At 37.7% G+C, this 21,783-nt stretch overlaps 1 protein-coding gene across 2 annotated transcripts in view; it reads left to right on the top strand.

Moving 5' to 3' along the window:
* TBCK (TBC1 domain containing kinase) overlaps positions 1 to 21,783 on the top strand; it is a 256,604-nt gene that overhangs the window by 20,311 nt on the left and 214,510 nt on the right. For both annotated transcript variants that reach the window (XM_027837556.1, XM_027837554.1), the window contains exon 3: positions 4,141 to 4,213. In XM_027837556.1, coding sequence (XP_027693357.1) covers positions 4,141 to 4,213 — 73 coding nt within the window. The remainder of the gene's footprint in view (positions 1 to 4,140; positions 4,214 to 21,783) is intronic.

Here is a 21,783-nt window from a genome sequence, read left to right as displayed (position 1 = left end):
ATCTACAGAATGGTTGAATTCAGTTTACAGTTGTACCAATTTTGCATTAGTGTCTCAATTTTCCCGCATCCCCTCCAACAATTGACATTTTCCTTTTCTGTCATATTAGCCAATCTGATAGGTGTGAGGTGGTACCTCAGAATTGTTTTAATTTGTATTTCTCCAATCAGTAGTGATTTAGAGCATTTTTTCATATGACCATATGACCATCTGAAAACTGCCTGTTCGTATATTTTGACCATTTATCAATATGACTCAGTTCTCTATATATATTTGAGAAATGAGGCCTTTATCAGAGAAATTTGCTGCAAGATTTTTTCACAGTTATGTTTGCTAACTGTATTTCCCTCCATCCTATTTCCCCCCCATTTGTTTTATTCTCTCTCTGCTTTTACCCTGTCCCTCCTCAAAAGTGTTTTGCTTCTGACTACCACCTCTCCCAAACTGCCCTCCTTTCTATCAGCCCCACCCCCCTCTTTTATACCCTTCCTCTCCTACATTCCTGTTGGGTCAGATAGTTTTCTATACCCAACTAAGTGTGTATGTTATTCCCTCTTTGAACCAATTCTACTGAGAGTAAGGATCAAGCATTCCCTGCCACCTCTCCTATCTTTTCCTTCTCCACTGTAAATGTTCTTTTATGCCTCTTTTATGTCAGATAATTTGCCACATTCTATGTCTCTCTTTCCCCTAGTGCTTTCCTCTTTCTCACCCCTTAATTTTTTGTAGATACTATCTCATCATACTCAACTCACACCTCTGTCCTCAGTCTATATATACTCCTTCTAACTGCCCTAGTAATGAGAAAGTTCTTAGAAGTTACAAAGTATCATCTTCCCATGTAAGAATGTAAACAGTTTAACCTTATTGACTCCCTTATGATTTCCCTTTCCTGTTTACATTTTTATGCTTCTCTTCACTCTTGTATTTGGAAGTCAAATTTTCTATTCAGCTCTGGTCTTTTTATCAGGTATGGTTGAAAGTCCTCTATTTCATTGAATACCCATTTTTCCAAAGGATTATACTTAGTTTTGCTGGGTAGATAATTGTTGATTGTAAGCCCTCCTCTTCATTAATGTAGAAACTGCTAAATCTAGAGACTGTGGCTCCACCATATTTGAATTGTTTCTTCTGAGCTACTTGCAATGTTTTCTCCACCTAGGAGCTCTAGAATTTGGCTATAATATTCCTGGAAGTTTTCATTTTGGAATCTCTTTCAGGAGGTGATCGACAGATTCTTTCAGTTTCAATTTTATCCTCTGGTTCTAGAATATCAGGGAACTTTTCCTTGATAATTTCTTGAAAGATGCTGTCTAGGCTGTTTTTGATTGTGGGTATCAGGTAGTCCAATAATTTTTAAATTGTCTCTCCTGTATCTATTTTGCAGGTTAGTTTTTTCTCCATTGAGATATTTCACATTTTCTTTTATTTTTTTTCATTCGTTTGATTCTGTTTTATTGTATCTTCATGTCTCATAAAGTCATTAGCTTCCACTTGCTCAATTCTAATTTTTAAGTAATTATTTTCTTAAGTGAACTTTTTTTAACCTCCTTTTCCATTTGGCCAATTCTACTTTTTAAGGAGTTCTTTTTTCAGTGAATTTTTGTCCCTTTTTTTCCCACTTGACCAATTCTGCTTTTTAAGGAGTTCTGATTAGATTTTTGAACCTCTTGTACCATTTGGCCTATTCTTTTCTTTAAGGTGTTATTTTTTTTAATTTTTTTTTTGTGCTTCTTTTACTAAGCTGTTGTCTTTTTTCACGATTTTCTTGCATCATTCTCATTTCTTTTCCCCGTTTTTCCTGTACCTCTCTTACTTGATTTTTAAAATCCTTTTTGAGTTCTTCCATGACCTAAGACCAATTCATATTTTTCTTTGAGGCTTTGGTTGTAGGAGTTTTGACTTTGTTGTCTTCTTCTGAGGGTGTGTTTTGATCTTCCTTGTCTTCATAGTAACTTTCTAAAGTTTTTTCCTGTTTGCTCATTTTTCCAGCCTATTTCTTGACTTTTAACTCTGTGCTAAAGTGGGGCTCTGCTTCCAAGGTTGAGGGTGCACTGTCCCAAGCTTCAGGTGTTTTGTGCAGCTGTTTTTAGGGATACTTCTACAGACCTGTAACTTTTCAGTTCTTCTAAGGAGAGGTATGTTTACTATTCTCTTGGCCTAAGCTCTGGTCTGTGAGTGATCACAAGCACTCTTTTCAGCCCTGGGAATGTGATCAGGGTCCCCAATCCCCTATGGCCACAAGCTGTGGTGTGCTAGTGCTCCTCCTTGCTCTGGGACTGCCACCCAGGACTATGACTCAGATCTGAGTATGGGCAAAAGCAAGAGAGTCCTGCCCCCAATACCAGCGAAGGGACCCTGTAATCTTCTTCTGTCCTGTCGTCTGACCCCCTTACCATCTGTGGCCTAAGAGTTCCAGAAGCAGCCACTGCCCGTACTTATTTAGTAGCTCCCAAAGCCTGTTCCTGATTTGTTGGGGCCTGGTTTGCCCTGGCACAGCCTGCACTGGACTGTGCTCTACTTTCACCCTGTTGCATCTCACAAGTTTTCTTGGACTGGAAAATTGCTTCATCCTGTGCTTTTATGGGTTCTGCCAACCCAGAATTTGTTTTGAGGCATGATTTAAAGTTATTTCGAGAGGAATTTGGGAGAGTTCAGGTGAATTCCTGCCTTTTCTCTGCCATCTTGGCTCCATCCCCCTCTGAGGTTAATCTTAGTGTTGCTCTTTCTGCCTTGAATTTCATGATCGTATTGAATTACATACTTTCGCCTCAGCTTTTCCTTTCAATCACAAATTGAATTTTCTCCTCTTATTTCTCAGAATTCTTCACATTTTTTGCTTTTGGACAATGATTGTGAATCTTCTGCTTTAGGCCAATGACTGTGACTTACTGGTTTTTCAACCATCTGTTAGTAATACTGCTAGTTAGTGATTTGGCCAATGCCTCTGTTCTTCTTTCCCATTCCCATTCCCATCCCCAGGGGTCATCTGTAGGCGTGTTATTCTTGTTGTTTGTTTTCAGTCATGTCCAACTCTTCATGACCCCACAGACTGGAGCACACCAGGCCCCTCTATTCACTACTGTCTCCTGAATCTTTAGAAATGTATCCAATCTCTAGGCTTCAAGTAGCTTAATTAAGGGGGTGAGACAGCTGGTGGCGTATTGGATAGAGCACTGGGCCTAGAATCGGGAAGACCTGAGTTGAAATCCAGCCTCAGACACTGTGTGACCCTGGGCAAGTCATTTACCTCTTTCTGCCTTAATCCACTGGAGAAGGAAATGGCAAACTTTTCCAGTATATTTGCCAAGAAAACCCTATGGACAGCAATGGCCTTCTGTGGTCCGTTGGGTCACGAAGAGTGACACAAATGGACAACTGAGCAACATCAAAATTAAAGGAGTAAGCATATTTCTTAGATGTAGAAGTCCTTGAATCTTGCAAATTTCTTTCATCCTCATTTCTTCAGGAAAAATTTCTTAAATATTATTTTCTGGGTTCTTATGACTTGAGGGGGGGAACAAGAAAAAATGAGAAAAATGGTGTTTTGCAATGTTACCTTAAAATCCTTCTCTTAGAATAACTAGAAACCACTTAGGTATAGGTACAAACTCATGCTTGCATGAAAACTTTGTATTTCCTGGGAATGAAACTACTTCCAAACGTGAAGCAAACTAGATAAATATGAGTGTGATTAGGTAGAATCTTACCGTTAGACTGAAACAGTGCTTCTCAGTCCAAGCAAACCCTCTGGTTTGAATGATGGTACTTTTAAAAAGAAAACTTTCTTTTAAAGTGAGTATGTACAAAGTACATAATGATAATAATGTATGATAATTTTATTATTGAAAATCCAGTGTTTTTATACTAAATATGAGAATGTTGTGGTAAATAGAACCCTCTGTCGTTCATCTGATCAATTCAGGAGCATCAGACAATGCAATTTCCTACCATTTCTGTTTTGTTCAGTTTAATGTTTACTCTGTTAATGTTATACAGGAAACTATAAGCATTTTGGGAAAAAAGTTAATATTTTAATTAATAGAGTATGCTCATGGACTCTTTGTGTGGTTTATTCCTTGACTAATGAGAAGTTGTGTTAACCGAATGTAACATTGGATTTTGTTTTGCTTTAATCAGAGAGACTGGTGGTGGTAGCTGAGCACTGTGAAAGGAGTCTGGAAGAATTACTCCGAGGGAGGAAACCTGTGAGGTACTGTGGGATGTCAGGATGATTAGGAGAGAGAAGGGGCAAAAACTGGCAAAAGAAAAAGCATTTTAAGTGAAAACTTCAGAGTATTGTGTTTTTTTAATTGCTTAATTACAAAATCCAGGGACATTTTTTTTTTTAATTTTAGGAAATTTAATTCACATACGCTATAGATGTTCAGTATTAACATTATCCAGGGCTCAGGAAATGGCACTGAGGCATGTTCAAACTGCTGAGCAACTGAGTTTTTAGGAGGATATGTTTGAAAATGTGGTCTTTCTAGTGCTAGGCATTTTAAGGATTTGAGAGAGAGAATACTATGATTTACTTCATTATTCATCTAAAGTAGTTTATTTTATTCACAATTATTTATGAATCAAGATGATTGTGGTATTTAACTGAAAAAGAATATATCTTGGAGGAAAAAAAAGCTAGCTCTTTAAGGTTTTTAAAATACTTTACGTGTTATCTCATTTGATCCTCAAAACAATCCTGTGAGGAAGGTGCTATTGTTATTTCCATTTTACAGATGAAGAAACTGAGGCCGAGTGAGGTTAAGTGACTTGTCCAGAGTTATGAAGGCAGGAAGTCTCTGAGGCAGTATTTGAATTCAGGTCTTCATGACAACAAATCCAGCATTCTCTACTCTCTGGAAAAGCATCATTCCAGAGTTCCCAGGTCAAGGAGAAAATATTGCAAGCAGCCAGGAAGAAACAATTCAAGTATTGTGGAGCCATAATTAGGATAGCACAAGATTTAGCTGCTCCTACATTAGAGGATCCGAGGACTTGGAATATGATATTCCAGAGGTCAGAGGAGCTAGGATTCAAACCAAGAATCACCTACCCAGCAAAACTGAGTTTAATTCATGAGGGGAAAAAATTGACATTCAATGAGATAGAGAAATTTAATGCATTCTTGAAGGAAGACCAGAGCTAAACAGAAAATTTGATTTTCAAATATAAGACTCAAGAGAAGCATGAAAAGGTAAACAGGAAAGAAAAGTCATAAAGGACTTATTAAAGTTAAACTGTTTACATTCCTACATGGAAAGATGATATTTGTAACTCATAAGACCTTTCTTATTATTAGGGTAACTAGAAGGAGTATATATAGGCAGAGGGCACAGGTGTGAGTTGAATACGAAGGAATGGTATCTAAAAAATAAAATTGAGGGGTGAGAGAAATATACTGGGAGAAAGAGAAAGGGAGAGGTAGAATGGGGTAAATTATCTCACATAAAAGAGGCAAGAAAAAGCTTTTATAGTGGAGGGAAAGAGGGGGGAGGTGAGGGAGAGTGAGTGAACCTTACTCTCATCAGAATTGGCTTAAAGAGAGAATAATATACACACTCAATTGCGTATAGAAATCTATCTTACCCTACAGTAAAATAGAGGGGAACAGGATAAGAGGAGAGGAGGGTGATAGAAGGAAGGGTAGATTGGGGAAGGGAGTAATCAGAAGCAAACAGTTTTGAGGAGGAACAGGGTCAAAGGAGAGAATAGAATAAAAGGTGGGGCGGGATAGGATGGAGAGAAATATAGTTAGTCTTTCACAATGTGACTTTTGGAAGTGTTTTGCATGACTACATATATATATATATAAAACCTAATTGCTTGCCTTCTCATTGGGGGTTGGAAGGTGGGGAATAAGGGAGAGAATTTGGAACTCAAAGTTTTAAAAACAAATGTTAAAAAGTGTTTTTTACATGTAACTGGGGAAAAAATAAAAAGCCAAATTAAAAAAATTCTAAAAAAAAGAAAAAGTAAGTATCAGCATTATGTCTGTGTCCACTAGGAATAGTGTCAGGAGTGTTAAAGCCTTGGAAGAGCTGGTAAAGAAAGTTAAGGACAAAAAAAAGTGTTTTGTTTTGTTTTGAGCTTACGTGGAATGTGGTGGTTTTAACAGATGACCAAAAGGAGGCAGAACAAGCAACTCAACTCTTAACTTTGCTTCTGTTTCCTTTGCCAAAGAGAAGCCTTTTTGGACTATGATGGTCAAAAAATGGCTGATAGGAAACAAGGAGCTGAGAGGAAAGATTAGTAGGATGATGGTAGGAGAGCATCTAGCTTCTCTTGAATAATTGCAGAGCACATGTCCTGAGAGTATGGCAGATGTGATTACTGAGCCATTGCCTCTGAATTGTCTTTGATCATGAAGAAAGGGAGAAGCATCACAAGATTTCAGAAGGGCAAATATTCTCTCTTGTTTGTTTTTTTTTAAAATGGAAAAGAGTGGAATCTGTGCACCACAGGCCATTGAATTAGATTTCAATTCCTGGCAAAATTCTAGATGATGTTATTAGAAGGTTGGTTAGTGAACAATTAGGAAAGGAAGAGGTAATCACAGAAAGCCATTGTGGCTTCAACAAAGAACGGGTCAGATCACAAACATAATTTCCTTTTTTAAAAATTTTTTTGGTAGGCTTACTAGACTGGTAGGTAAGGGACATGCAGTAAATGTAGTTGACTTAGATTTTAGCAAGGGATTTGATTCTCAATCTATTGAGATTTGGGCTAGCCCAGGGGTGGGGAACCTGCAGCCTCAAGGCCACATGTGGCCCTCTAGGTCCTCAGGTGCAGCCCTTTGACTGAATTCAAACTTCACAGAACAAATCTGTCTTCTTTTTCTGCCCCAAGAGTTCTGTATACATATCTTGGCATAATACACATATAATCACTTAATATGTGTCCTGGAGCAGAGGGAAAGAAGGTTGTCCCATTGTCCTGATGAAAATCATGTTGGGAAGTTGGGGAAGGGTGTAACTCAACGAATAGAACCTACCAAGTGGTAGGTACCAAGGGGAGTGTTAGCTCCAGATTCTCTAATCACACATTCCTCCAGTCTTAACAGCTTTTGGGAATGGGTCATCAGAAGTCATAGTCTGGAGTTTATATGTCTAAGTATATCAAGGATCATTTAGGTTGTGGAGAGATTAAAGATTATACCTTTTGGTACTGTTCTGTATACATACATCCTTCTCTCTCTCCCTAATCAGCCTAAAAACTGCACTTAATCTCATTTGTTTACCTTTAGAAAAGACCTTTTAAGTAGGTGCATCTTGTCTCCTTTCTTTGCCTTTCAAGAAAAAAAAAATCTTCCCACCTTTTTATCCTTTGACAAGGAATTAAGCCTAACATTTCAATCCACATTAAAAATTAAAGCTATAAAAAGCAAATGTCTCACTAAGGCAGTGTTTGCAGTGAAATTGATTGACTCTAAACCTAAATTGAAGAGAGCTTACACAAATGCACAAGACTAAGACCCATTCATTCGCCAGCAACCAAGGGGTCAAAAGATGTAAAGAAGTAGTTTGCAAAAGAAAAATAGAAAACTATTAGCAACCATCTGAAAGAATGCTCCAGACCTCTAGTAAGAAAAAAGCAACTCTGAGATTTCACTTCACACCCACCAAATGGGCAGAGATGAAAAGGACATACCACAGAGAGACAGTCACACTGATGCGTTGCTGGAGAAGTTGTGAATTAGTCCAATCCAGGGGTGGGGAGGGAGCGTGTGGCCTTGAGGCCACATGTGGCCTTCTAGGTCCTTGGGTGCAGCCTTTTGACTGAGTCCAAGTTTTACAGAACACATACTTTTATTAAGGAGATTTGTCCTGTGAAGTTTGGATTCAGGCAAAGGACCACATTTGAGGACTTAGAGGGCCATATGTGGCCTCAAGGCCACAGGTTCCCCACCCAATTTTGAATTATGCTAAAATAGGGAGCAGGAATGTGGCCATTTTCCATCTTCTTATTTCCAGCATGCAATGGATGCTTGATAAATGCTTATTGAATTGAATGTTTGTTGAAGGAGAACATAAATTGGAGACCAGAGACATTGAGCCCACCGCTCAATCAGCAAGCATTTATTAAATGCCTGCTCTATGTCAGGTACAGTACTGGGGTACAGAGACAAAAATGAAACTGTCCCTGCCTTGGAGGACAGACTTGACAGCTTGTCAGTTTTGCCTTGGTTCTGCCCTGTGCATTTCCTATGCACAGATATCAGTAGATGTATAGAGGTATTTTTGTCAGGCAAGACTGTACAGCTTAGTGGGAACCACTGAACCATATGATAAAAATCCACATTGCTTAATGATTTCGAAAGTTGAGAGTCCCCTCTTTTTTTTTTTTAAATTGGCCAACTTCATCATTGAGGAGCTGTCCCCAGAAGGTCCATTAATTAAGATATCACCGTTTTGAGATTAGATCTGGTAATAAAGTAGCATGAGCATGAACCAATATTTTCCTTGTATTTTTCAAAATATAGCCAGCCCCCAACCTTCAATATCTGCTTTGTTGGAGAGAGTTTCGTTAGTGGGCAGAAGTGATTTTGACAGGATCAGTTTCAGGTTGTATTATCTGATTCATTCACCTAAATTAACTTTGTTGAAAATGATCTGACTTTTTCCACATATTTAGATTGCATTAGTCTCTAATAACAGAGCTGGTCCCATATGAAGAATTGGTGTCCATACTATTGTAATTAATTTCATAACTTGCTTATGGAAAAGTGAGAAGCTGCCCTTATGGTTTATAAATCAGTTCTTTCCATGCCTGCCAAAAGTATAAGTCCTCTGCACCTGTATAAAAGACTGATATAAAATCAACAGGAAATCTCAGATTAAGTTAGGGTTGCAATTTAAGACATGTGACTTTGGACTGTCCATCTGTCCATAGCTATTGCAAAACTGCAGGCTGCCAGCTGTCTGGTTACACGCATTTGAGGCAGTTTTTGTTGTTTATGTTAGGAAGGAGAAGGGAAAATAAGCATTTATTAAGCACCTATTATGTGCCATGTATTGTGCCAAGCACTTTACAGATATCTCGTTTGATCCCCACAACAAATCTGATAGGTGCTATTATTTTCCCCATTTTGCAGTTGAGGAAACTGAGGCAGATGGAAATTAAGTGACTTGCTCAAGGTTAAGTGATTCATCCCGGGTCCCACAATTAGGAAGTGTCAGAGTTGGGCTCCAGACCTGCTGATTCCAAGTCCAAAGCTATTTACACTGGACTGTGCTGTCTTCACTCGTCATTGATAGGGCTAGAATTAGGACATGCCAATAATAATAGTATACATTTACATAGTGTTTTCAGGCTTTAAGTGGACTTTTCTCACAATAACCTTGTGAAGTATGTAATGAAAGCATCATTATCCTCTGACTTTGTCCTGCCTCCAAGGTCAGCACTCTCTCCCATAGAAAACAGCATCATCTTTTAGGCTGTTGTTACTTACTTTATGGCAGATATAGCACTTAGCTGAGCAGCATTATTTTATCACTGTATATTTTAATAAGTGGAGATGGCGGTGTAATGCAGATGAAAAATCTTATGCAATTCTAAAGCCCAGTAGAAATTGAAGATTCTCCACATCTTTCCAGTTTCAGTGTTAAGGCCCTCTGGAAAACGTGTGCCACGTAAACACTAAATAACAATCATCGCAGCTGTGACCTGGAGATATTAGCAAATCAAACTGCCCTCTAACTATAGGAAAGAAGATTCACCTCTGGTACTTGTACAGATTATCTGCCAAGCTGCTAGAAAGCATGTAATTGCCCTGCTGTTTCATATGGTGCAGCCAGACAGGATGAGATGGAAGGGAATTGGCTTTGGTGGAGAACCGCATGTCTTTCCATTGGCTTTTATAAGTTACCCGTGCCAGGGTTCAACTTTGCCAGGTTCCATCTCCAGTTTCTGCAAAATGGACAAAATTAATCTGCCTGCAAATTGAGAAGCGTAGAATTAAAGAAAGCTCCCTGAAGCGACTGGTCTCAAAAAGAAGGAAATAACAGAGCTTTGGGGTATCTTGTTTGAAGTGTTCTTAGATTCAGTGCCTGAAAGTCTACTTATAACTGATTCCCTAAAAGTGAGAGTCAAGGCATTGAAAAGGGGAAAAATACAGGTGGCACAATTTAGATCTCAAGATCTCTTCAGAATATTGAGCAAGAGACCCTAATTGTGCCTATTCATGTGAGCAGGAGGAATTGTGTGTTTTTTATATCTGTGTGCTACTCCAAAATCATCCTCCTTGTGTTCTATCACTCCATGTTCATGCTTTTTCTCAAATCCATAAAAGCGACAGCAGATATAGCACATAGATATTCAGCAGACTTTTGGCACTTAAGAGTTTTTGGACTGGCCTTCAGTTTTCAAGGGGGGGGGGGGGGGGGGCGGTGTATGCAGGGATATTCTTTCTTTAATAAAATATTATCATATATTTCTCCAGTTATGGTTTTGAAAACAGAACCATCAGTTTTGCAGGGGTAGAGTGTGTTATACACGGAGACTTTGATGGGAAGCAGACGATGTCTGCAGCTGTTTACTAACTTGATGGAAAACATGATCCAGCTGACTTAGATGAGTAAGTTTTATTTGCCCTTATTAAACGATTGCCTACTCACTGAATTAGAAACCCCCAAAAGTCTCTTGGACCCTTTTGGGATGAATTCAGTCCAATGGCTGGACAGCCACAGGTTTCAGTTGTCTGAAAAAGATAGTCTGATCATAGCATTTAAGTTTAGGGGAAGTAACTAGTGGAAGCAGAGCTTTCCTGCATCATATTGTTTTAGGTCCCAGGTGCCCGTTATTTCAAATTAGATCTGTGTACTAAAGTAAACTTAGGATTTCTGTAATAAAGATCCATTTTTCTTCTTCCCATTTCACCAGTTTCATTTAAAGTAGAAAAACAAGACAATAAAGTTTAACTACTGCATGTTAGCACCGAATGTGGTATAAATTAAGATTTTCTATCTTGTTGCATGTCGTGAATTGTACTTTTCTGTGTCTTATGGTGACCTAGAAATTCCCTTTTGATACTTTGCCAGAGGTTTATTTCCTAAACAAGATATGTTTTGGTGAAAGTTTGTTGCTAGTCTAAACCTTAGTCATTTGTTTATGTATTTCCCAGAGCTGCTTTTCTTAATAATATAGTCATTTGTTTGGTTTTGGTAATTAGGAGAAACAGAAGTTGTCCTTGATTACCAGAAATGGAATGAAGGGACAAAGGAGGAGGAGGAAGAGTGAAATGCTTTTAATCAGAGATAAATACGTTATGTAGTTATCTTGTTTTTAGGTGAACTAAATCGAGCCTTTAATACAAGGCTGTAGCTTTTTATAAGAGGCTATAGAGTCACAGCAGTTAACATTTGAACATCTGAGTATTATTTTATTTCTTGGCCAATGTTGTTAAAGTAGTATAGCTCTGTTTTTATAGTCACTATCTACAAAGAAAACGATGGATAATTGCTAGAAAATTTTAAGGAAGATTTAGATCTTTATACCACTCTTGTATCACTTTGGATCCAGCATGCTATCCATAATCCTTCTTAGTACTGTCATCCCACAAATCTGACAAACACACTACCTTTGCCTTTATCCAAGTCATTGATAAGGTTTTTTTTTAATTTTAATTTTTTTTATTTTTAACGTATGGCGTAAAATGAGCATTTCCATAACATAGTGTAATAATAATAATAATAATAATAAGATTGCACATGAAAATGCGAGTCTGTCATGCCCAACTTGCTATTCCTTTTAGATGTCAAAGGGCACAGGGTTAAGAATGAAATGTAGTTTCCAGTCACTCCAATTTGGTTGTGGCCATTTAATCAGTTTTTAATCTGATGCAGAGTGAAATGAGCAGAACCAACAGAACAATTTATACTTTGACATCACTATTGTAGAATTGAGCAATTTGAAAAGATTTAAAAATTCTAATCAACTAAAGCAGAGGTGTCAGACTTGCTGCTACTGCTGACCAGTCCCAGATTAAAATGTAATTGGGATGTGTTTAACAAAATAAATAAGAATGCAGTAGAGCATTGATAATGTTCATTGTAATTTTCTAAGTCAATATGCCCCCCGGTTTCTATTTGAGTTTTACATTATTGATCAACTTTGACTCCAGAGAGAATCTTATTCCAGATCAAGAACACAGCCTATCTTGTGACAAAGAGATGATAGATTAATATGTAGAATAAGAAATGCATTTTTTGGACATGACCAATGTGGAAGTTTGTTTTGCTTTACTGTGATACAGGGGTTCTGAACTTTTCTTTTTCCTTCTTTCCTTCCTTCCTTCATTCCTCCCTCTCTCTTCCTTTCTCTCTCTTTCTTTTTCTTTCCTTCCTTCTTTCATCTGTCTTTCTTTCTATTTTTTCACCCACCCCCGCCCCCAGTCGATGAGGGGAAGTGGGAAGGAGGAAAAAAATGAATGCTTGATAATTGGGAAAAATGTTTGTTTTTTTTTAATCCCGTATCTTACTATCTCCCTTTTTATTCCACCTAATCCAAAGGACATTCCTTTGTTGGAGAGAAGGGAAGTAAAAATAAAAGAGTTGAGTAGCTTCGACTTCTTTCTGTTGTCTGTTATTTTCCCTTCCTTCCTGAGCAGGCAGTGGTCCTGTCCCTCCTTGGGTCCTTCACTTACCCATGATGTTTCTTTTGAAAAACCCTTTTTGCTTTCCTTGTTAGCCTCAGTTGATTCTAAGCATTGGTGTCCTCATATTCTTTTTTCCCCCAATAGGTATTTATCTCTTGATATATAGTTTTACTTGCTACATATAAATAATAATAATAATAGGTTATAAGGATATAATAGTGTTGGCTACAACAAATATACTTATTGCAGCACCACCGAACCTTGGGACTGTGTGGGATCTCTGATGGATTCTAGTTTTACCCAAACTGACCCCCCTAGAATATTCCCCTCAATTAATCATCTAGACATCTTGAAAACCTCCATTGTTAGAGAGCTCATTAATGCCCTTGGCCATCCTGGGGATGGATTAAAGTTACCGTCTACCTGGATTATGATGACAGTCTCCATTCAGTCCTATCCACTTTCACGTTTTGCCCCCTCCAGCCCACCTTGCAGTGAATGTTAGTCTTTCTTATGGGTCTAGTTGTACCACTCATCAGCTCAGAAATGGCTCCCTATTTCTCACTAAGTGAAGTTCAAATTTCTCTGTCAAACATTCAGTACACACCATAGTATTGGTCCTTTTTAGCTTTGTCTTATAATCACTTTCCTTCATATATGATATGCTGTGGTTAAACTGGGCTGTGTGTTGTCCTGACATTCTTTTTTAAAATTCAGTTTTATTTTATTTTTAGATCAGCATTCTCTCCTTCAACCCCCCCCCACACCTTGAGAAAGCGAGAAAAATAGAACCCATTACAAACATGCATTGTCAAGCAAAATAAATTCTTGCATTGACCTTGTTCCCTAACCCCCATCTCCCCAAATAAAACAAAACAAATAAAATAAGCCTCAATCAGCACTGAGTTCATCATCTTCCTATCTGGAGGTAGGGCCCATTTCATCATGAATTCTCTAGGATTGTGGTTAGTTGTCGTGTTGATCTGAGTTCCTAAGTCTTTCAGTTATTTGGTCTTGCCATCATTCTTACAAGACCACGGTGTATTTTTGTATTTATCCTCCATTATCTATCCTTGTTTCCATCCTCTGTATATGTTCTGTTAAAATCTAAGATGTTGATAAGTTCTCTCGGTATCTACATTGGTCCCTTTCTTTTCTTCCTTATTGGATTTGTTTCACTTGGTGCCTTTAGAATTTCAATCTTGAGAGCTGCTTATCTTGCCTGAACTGATTTCCCTTCTCCATGTGATCTAACCTTTTTTTCTTTGGATGTTTTGAAATCTACTCTCTCCAAACTAGAGTCACCTGTTGAGACTATGCCCACTGTTTTTTTTCCTCTGTGAAAAATTAAAACATGAAGTGTTTGGTCTTCCAAAACATTATCCATCACTTGGAGCTCAGAAATAATTTTTTTTTTGTTAGTGTGAATCAAGTCCAGAAGAGCTAAAACCCCACACCAACTCCTCTACTTTTCGAAAGATGAAATTATATTAAGTCAGTCAATAAGTATTTAATAAGTGCCTACTTTGTGTTAGTCACGATGCCGAGTTTTGGGAATACAAGGAAAGGCAAACAACAATCCCAGCTCTCTTGGGGCAGCTAGGTGGTGAAGTGGGTAGAGCACTGGCCCTGGAGTCAGAAGGGCCTGAATTCAAATCTGGCCTCAGACACTAGCTGTGTGACTCTGGGCAAGTCACTTAACCTCAATTGCCTCACCAAAAAAACAAATAAACAACAACAACAACAACAAAAAAAACAATCCCAGCTCTCAAGGAGCTCTTAGTCTTGCATAGGGAAACTATGCAAACAATTATTTACAAACAGGATAAATTGGAGGTAATCAATAAAGGAAGGGAACTAGCAATAAGGGGATCAGAAAAGGCTTCTTGTAGAAGATGGGATTTTAAATGGGACCTGAAGGAAGTCAGGGAAACCATGAGGTGGAGATGAGGAAGAAGAGTATTCCAGGCATGGGGAGTAGCTAGGGAAAATGTCCAACTGGAGATGGAGTGTCTTTTGCAAGAAATAGCAAGGAGAACAAATAGCAAGGATCACAAGTATAAGATGGAGAATAAGAAGACTGAAAAGGTAGAAGGGGGCCAGGTTGTGAAGAGCTTTGAATGCCAAACAGAGGATTCCATCTTTCATCCAGGAGTGTGTTGTATAGGAGGAGAGACATGGTCAGACTTGTATTTTTAGGAAGATCACTTTGGAAGCTCGGGGGACGATGAACCAGATAAGGGGGAAAAGAGAGTAGAGAATGACACCTAGATTATGGGCCTGGGTAACTGTAAGAAGAGTGGTACTCTAGTCAGTAATAGAGAAGGTCAGAGGGGGAAATGGCTTTGGGGAAAAGATGAGTTCAGTTTTGTATGTGTTGCATTTAAGAGGTCTACAGGACCTCCAGTTTGAGATGTCCAGTGAGCATTTAGAGATTCTTGTCTAAATGTTAGTAGAGAGGTTAGGGATGGATAAATAGATTTGAGAATCATCAACATGAAGATGATCATTGAATCCAGGGGAACTGATGAGAGTACCAAGTAAAATAGTATAGATGAAGAAGAGAAGAGCAACTTTTAGTGGTCATGATCTGGATGAAGATCCAGCAAAAGTCACTGAGAAGGACTGGTCAGACAGGAGTCAAGAAAAAGTAGTGTCATGGAAACCTAGACCGAAGATAGGATTAAGGAGAAGAGAATAATGGAGTGTGAGAGGCTACCGAGAGGTCAAGAAAGGGTGAGAATTGAAAGAAAGTCATTAGATTTTTCAATTAAGACATCATCTCAGGTAACTTTTAACAGAGCTATTTTAGTTAAATGATGAGGGTGAAAGCCAGATTACAGCAGGTTAAAAAGAATGAGAAGACAGAAACTGGGGGTACCTGTTGTAGATGGCCTTCTTACAAAGTTTTATCCACAGAAAGGTGAAGAGATATGGGATGATGCCCGGGATCACACAGCTAGTAAGTGTCTGAGGCAGAAATTGAACTCAAGTCTTCCTGATTCTATGATGAGGTTCTATCCATTCCTTATTCAAAGAGGAACAGAAAACGCTGACTAAATGTATAACTGAATCTCTACTACATACAGCTTGATTTTGGTGGTGGTGTTGTTTTGGTTTACTTTGGTACTAGCCGGCTGAGGCTGGAGAATGGTTTATAAATACATTTATGTGTGTGTCTGTGTGCATATATATATATGTGTGTGTGTGTGTATATATATATATATATATAATGTTAATAGAAGATTTTTTAAAAATTACTTTTTCTTCTGAATTTAAATACAAAAAAGGAACATTTACAGATATACAAAAAAGCACATAAAAAGATTGTATTTGAAACTATGAATCTCCATTTCATACCACTTGCTTTTTTAAAAAGTATATAATAATTCCTGATTACTTTGAAAACTCCTGCTTTGACTGTATTTCCTTTAGTTAGTTAAGTGGCTTGGTGAATTCAGAAAAGCCTGAATTCAAATTTGGATTCAGATTTACTTACTAATAACTTATAACTTACTAATAACTCAGTCAGCCTCTCTCTGCCTCAGTTTTCTCATCTGAAAAATAATAATAATAGCTCTTACCACCCAAGAGTTTTGTGACAATAAAACAAGATGATATTTTGCAAAAGTTAAAGTGCTATGTTAATGCTAGCTATTATTAGCTAGTTATTAAAAAGAATTTGGTTACTGCAACTTCACAGGGTAGAACTTTTCACCTAAATGTCATTAATCTTGTATCTTTGATAGTCTAAGTAATTTTAAATTATTAGTCAACAGCTAATTTTAAAAAGATCCCTATTTGATTGAAACTACAGCCTAAATCCAGAAAGGTAGGTTACTACTCTGTTAGGTGTATTTGTCTCGAATTCCTAAATTACTAAGTTTTTAAAAAAAATTATTATGGGGGCAACTAGCTGGCGCAGTGGATAGAGCTCTGGCCTTGGAGTCAGGAGGACCTGAGTTCAAATTTGGCCTCAGACACTTGACGCTTACTAGCTGTGTGACCCTAGGCAAGTCATTTAACCTCAACTGCCTCACCAAAAAGCAAAAAAAAAAAAATTATTATGGATTCACAGGATTATAAGTTGCATTTACAGAAACATATAACCTACACATATCTTTTTTTTTAACAATTGTCATTCTAAAAAGTAAACAGAATTCTTCAGTTTTTCTTCTTTTTTCTCATTTTATCCAAAGAAGTGAGAGTGATAGACTTTTTTTTTCTTTAAGAAAAACTAGTTTAAAAAAAAAAACTAGTGATAAACAGATATCTGTGAATTGAGTTGAGCAACTTTACATCTTGGGAATGATTTTCTGCTATTTAAACTTTCTTTTTTTTTTTTTTAAAGCAGCATATACGGTGGTCAACTGTGGCTGCATTTTTCTAATTTACTCACTGCTTTGCCCTTGATTAAGTAAATTAATTCCTTCTGGTTCCAGTAACAGGGGAAGGCTTTGGGAAAGTATCTATGGTAGAGATTTGGTGCTTTGGAGCAGAATTGATTGGAAGGGGGACACCCTGAGTTGTACAATTCAGTGATATTATCTGTCCCTATGGAAGACAAAAGAGAAAAAATAATAATGAAATTAATTAGTAATTTCCTGTCAGGAAATCTTTGAGTGGATGATGCACATAATGCTAACACACCTTAATTCAAAAAGAATCACAGCTGAATAAACACACTGAAACCGGCAAGGAGTCTCTGCCTTGAGCTTTTACACTTAACTAGAAATGGATCAATAAAACCTTAGGGTGATTTTTTTTTTTTTAAAGCTAAGGAATTGTTGGAAGTTGATATGTCTCTCGGATCTCGTTGGTGTTGCTTGACCTCCTTAAGTCACTCTGGAAAAATCAGCTGCATGCCAGGGTGTTATGCAGAGGTTGTTCTGTAGGAAAATATTTCAACCCTTTTATTGAAGCAGTGGAATACTTAAGGTTTAAATATTAAACATGGCCAATTGATTAGAACTTTCGGCAACCAGTGAGTATTAGGATTTACTAATAGGTTGTAAGCTCCTTGAAGGCAAGGAATCTGTCTCCTTTTGTATTTGTATCCTCATCACCTAACATAGTTTGTTGACTGATTGCAGTAAAAAGGGCATTTTGGAGTCATCAGACCTTTCTACCATCCCCACCTTTGTCTTTTACTATCGCTTTAACCCCTTCTTTGGGCCTCAGTTTCCTAATTTGAAAATTAAAGTCAGCTCAGGATCTATGAGCTTATAATTCTCTTGGCATGCTCTACAAACTATACTTTTAGTGACCCCATTTGGGATTTTCTTGGCAAAGATACTGGAGAGGTTTTCTCTTTCTTTCTCCAGCTCATTTTACAGATGAGGAAACTGAGGCAAACAAGGTTAAGTGACTCGCCCAGGGTCACACAGCTAGTAAGTGTCTGAGACTGGATTTGAGTTCTGGTCTTCCTGACTCCAGGCCCAGTGCTTTATCCACTGCCTGCCTAACTGCCTAACAACACACTATAGTTGACCTCAAAATGCTGGAACTCCAATAAGGGGTTCTTTAAGAGCCCTTGAAATAATGCTGAAGAACAACTCAATCAACCAGCATTTATTAAGTGTTTATTCTGTGCCCGGCACTGTGCTGAACAAATAAATGATAGACTTGATATCTTTCCAATTCACTGGTGGTGTGGTTTGTCCTCTGTAAAAAAAGATGGCATCTGAGGTCCCCTCCAGCTCTCAATCTATACTGCTGTGACCTTAATAGCCAAAATCAGTGAGAAAATGTCTTTTTACTAAGATAACAATGGCTGACACTGTGCCTTAAGATTTTCAACTTCCAACATACCTGTGAATAGATATTTTTCCCCCCTTCTGGAGAGGAAAAGCTGAGTTTAGATCTTAGGTTTTGTTATCACAGAGAGCTCTTCATTAACGCAGCCTCCTGAAGAAGGTGCTGCAATGATGGCACCCATTTAACATAGACGGAACAGAGTCTCAGAGAGGATCAGTGACTCTCATGTGGTGAAATGTCAGGCAGAATTTGAATGTAGGTATGTCCTGACTCCAAATCCACCACTATATTCTGCTGTTAGCTCTCCCTCTTTAAAATATGGTGAGTTGTGATCTCTATAAGGAGGAAGAAGAAGTGATCAGATTGTAAGAATTGAGTCTCAGACTATAATCACTACTTTAAGTGGTACGTGATGCCGGGAGCCATGAAGCTATGGGGTTGTGCTGTGGAAAGAACAAGTTTATTGGGACTTTAGCTCCTGCTTCCAAATTCCAAATTTTCTTGATTTTCTGAGTTGAGTACTAGTGTCCGAAGAACACTGCCAGAGTGCTTTGGGACTGTCTGTGGATCAGCCTTCCACCCCGAATGGCAGACTACCCGGAGACATTCCGTAGAAGAAGCATGAGACTTTGATCTTCTTGATCCGTCGCCCAGTGAAAAGAGTCCCAAATTCTGTCAGGCAGATGATGTGTGATAGGAGCAACTCTAGCATGTCCAGTGAATTAAATGGGAGAACAGAGATGCTGGTAAGCATTACTGTTATTTAGTTGTTACTTCCTTCCTTGCTTCCTCTCCCGACTTTTTCTAGGAGGTAGTGCAAGAATCAAGATATATTTTTTGACTAAACTCTCTATAGCAACTAAATCTAGGAAGGATTTTTATCTAAGGACTTTGTATGAATAAGGGAGACCTAACTTTATCAGAAGCATTATTCTAATTTTATCCATGGAGTATACAGACATCTTTATAAGTCTTTTTATGTACAGTAAAAAAACAAACAAAAAAACCCAAATAAACAAACCACACATACCAAAAAACCCCAAAATAGTGAGTAGACTGACAAAGGTAGAAGAAAACTACCTTCCCCTTAGAAAATACTCATTTCACTTCTTAGGAAATCTCAAGGGCAGGGGACAAGTCTCAAGAGTCTCCCAGCTTAATTCTATCCTAGAAATGCCTTAAAGGTAGAGGAGAATTGGGGGCAGCTAGGTGGCACAGTGGATAGAGCACCAGCCCTGGATTCAGGAGGACCCGAGTTCAAATCCGGCTTCAGACACATAACATTCACTAGCTGTGTGACCCTGGGCAAGTCACTTAACCCCATTGCCTAGCCAAAAACAAACAAACAGACAAAAAAAAAAAGGTAGAGGAGAATCCAAGTGGTTCTGAGCAAAGCCCCCTCAGGTAAAATTATGAGAATTATCAGTTACATCCAGCTGATAAAATAAATAATGATTTATACAGTTTTATACTCAATCTATTTTTAATGTTTTTGTTTAATAATATTGCTCTAAAATATTGATTTCAATATTGTTTTTCTTTGTATGTAGAACAAGAGTAACTTTCCTTTTATGATCAATTTTGATGAAACTAACAATAATGATGATAACTGGGGGCAGCTAGGTGGCGCAGTGGATAGAGCACCGGCCCTGGAGTCAGGAGGACCTGAGTTCAAATCCGGCTTCAGACCAGACACTTGATACTTACTAGTTGTGTGACCCTTAGTAAGTAACCTTAAGTAAGTTGTGTGACCCTTAGTAAGTGACCTTAAGTAAGTCACTTAACCCCAATTGCCTTGCCAAAAAAAAAATAGTAATAATAACTAACATTTATATAGTCCTTACTATATGCCAGGCACTAGGCCAAGGACATTACAAATTTGATCTCATTTGTTCCTCACAACAACCCTGGAAAATAGGTGCCATTGTTATCCCCATTTTACAGATGTGGAAACTGAGTTAAGCAGAGGTTAAGTGACGTGCTCAGGATCACACAGCTAGTAAGGGTCTGATGCCAGATCACTGAACCACTTAATTGCCAGAAGGAAATACAGTCCATGCAGGGCAGTTTTCAAAGTAACATGTGGAGTAACAGAACTCTATCAACTGTGCCATTTAACTGCATCTAGTAAAGAAGAAATGGGACTTAGTGAGTACTTTACCATTCTCTTTCCTCACAATGGACCTGAGCACATCAGTTCTGTTGTTTAGTATTACTTAGTACCAGGTTAGTCCTGACCTTTTGGAGGAGTGCTTTATGATGGGTATTCATAGCAATTAGTATTCTGCTTTCTCCATGGAGCCTTATCAGAAAATATAATCATCTTGTTATTGGAAATTATTAGAATTAGAAAATATAATAATCTCTAACTTTACCCATAAAATCCCTATAACTCAGACACTATCTTAATGTAATATAAGTATTTTATCTGCTTATTCTCTGCATTTATCTTGAGTTTATTCATGATTCCCGTTAATTATTAATCAGTCATATATCAATATTTTTGATGTTTGATACCTAACTTCTAGACTCTGGCCCATTGACAAGTGCAATCTACACGTGTAGATAACAACGATAAAATTATAAAAATCATTGTTTTGAGGGGTGATATACTATTACTCATTCTGATACTAAGAGTATTTAGAAAACAGCCCTTGGGCCCTGTATTTCATGTTCTAGAATGCTTCCTAGTTAGTTTATATGGAAGAATTTTCACTTGTGTTTTGCAGAGGCATTAGTTTTCAGAATGCAAATGAGACAGTCTGGGAATCTTTGTGGTGCTTTATTTCCTTGTAAAGTTTTATTTTCAAGTGAGTATCATTGAGCACAGCCTTCTTAATAAAATATCCTACTCTGCTTCGCTATTAGAAGTATAAAGAGGGAATTGCTGCATTTGATTGTGGGCTGTAATCAAGTCAGGATAGAGAATGGCAGGCAAAAAAACCCTTAGACACCCTTCTTGTGGGGAAAACTATAACCTTTTTGAGCTGAATTCGACTTAGCTGTCACTGCATATCAAGTTCATTTCCTCTGGAAGAGAGGTCACGGAAGATAATTTATATTTTGTTATGGTTTGGAGTTAGTGCAATGGTGCATAACCCATGTGATTTGTATGGTGAATTTATAATTGTTGAGACCTAAAGGACTTTCAGACTTCCTCATTAACATCTGATTTTTAATGGGAAGTTTATCTTAAATTTGATTCCTTCCTTTAATTTGTTGCCTTTCTCCAACTATATTATATATTTTATATATATATATATGCATATATATATATATATAAAATATCCTGTTGCTTTTTCTTTTTACATTTGTAATTTATTTGTAGAGGAAAGGTTTGAATTAACATCTGGTTTTCAAGCACTTTTAGTGTTTTGCCTAATCTTTTCATTTGACAATTCCTAGGGTTTGAAACCTTGTCAGTTACAAAA

Source organism: Vombatus ursinus, unplaced genomic scaffold (assembly GCF_900497805.2).
Source record: "Vombatus ursinus unplaced genomic scaffold, bare-nosed wombat genome assembly UNPS02014821.1, whole genome shotgun sequence".
Lineage (NCBI taxonomy): Eukaryota > Metazoa > Chordata > Mammalia > Diprotodontia > Vombatidae > Vombatus > Vombatus ursinus.
This window is presented reverse-complemented; position numbering and strand designations above follow the sequence as displayed.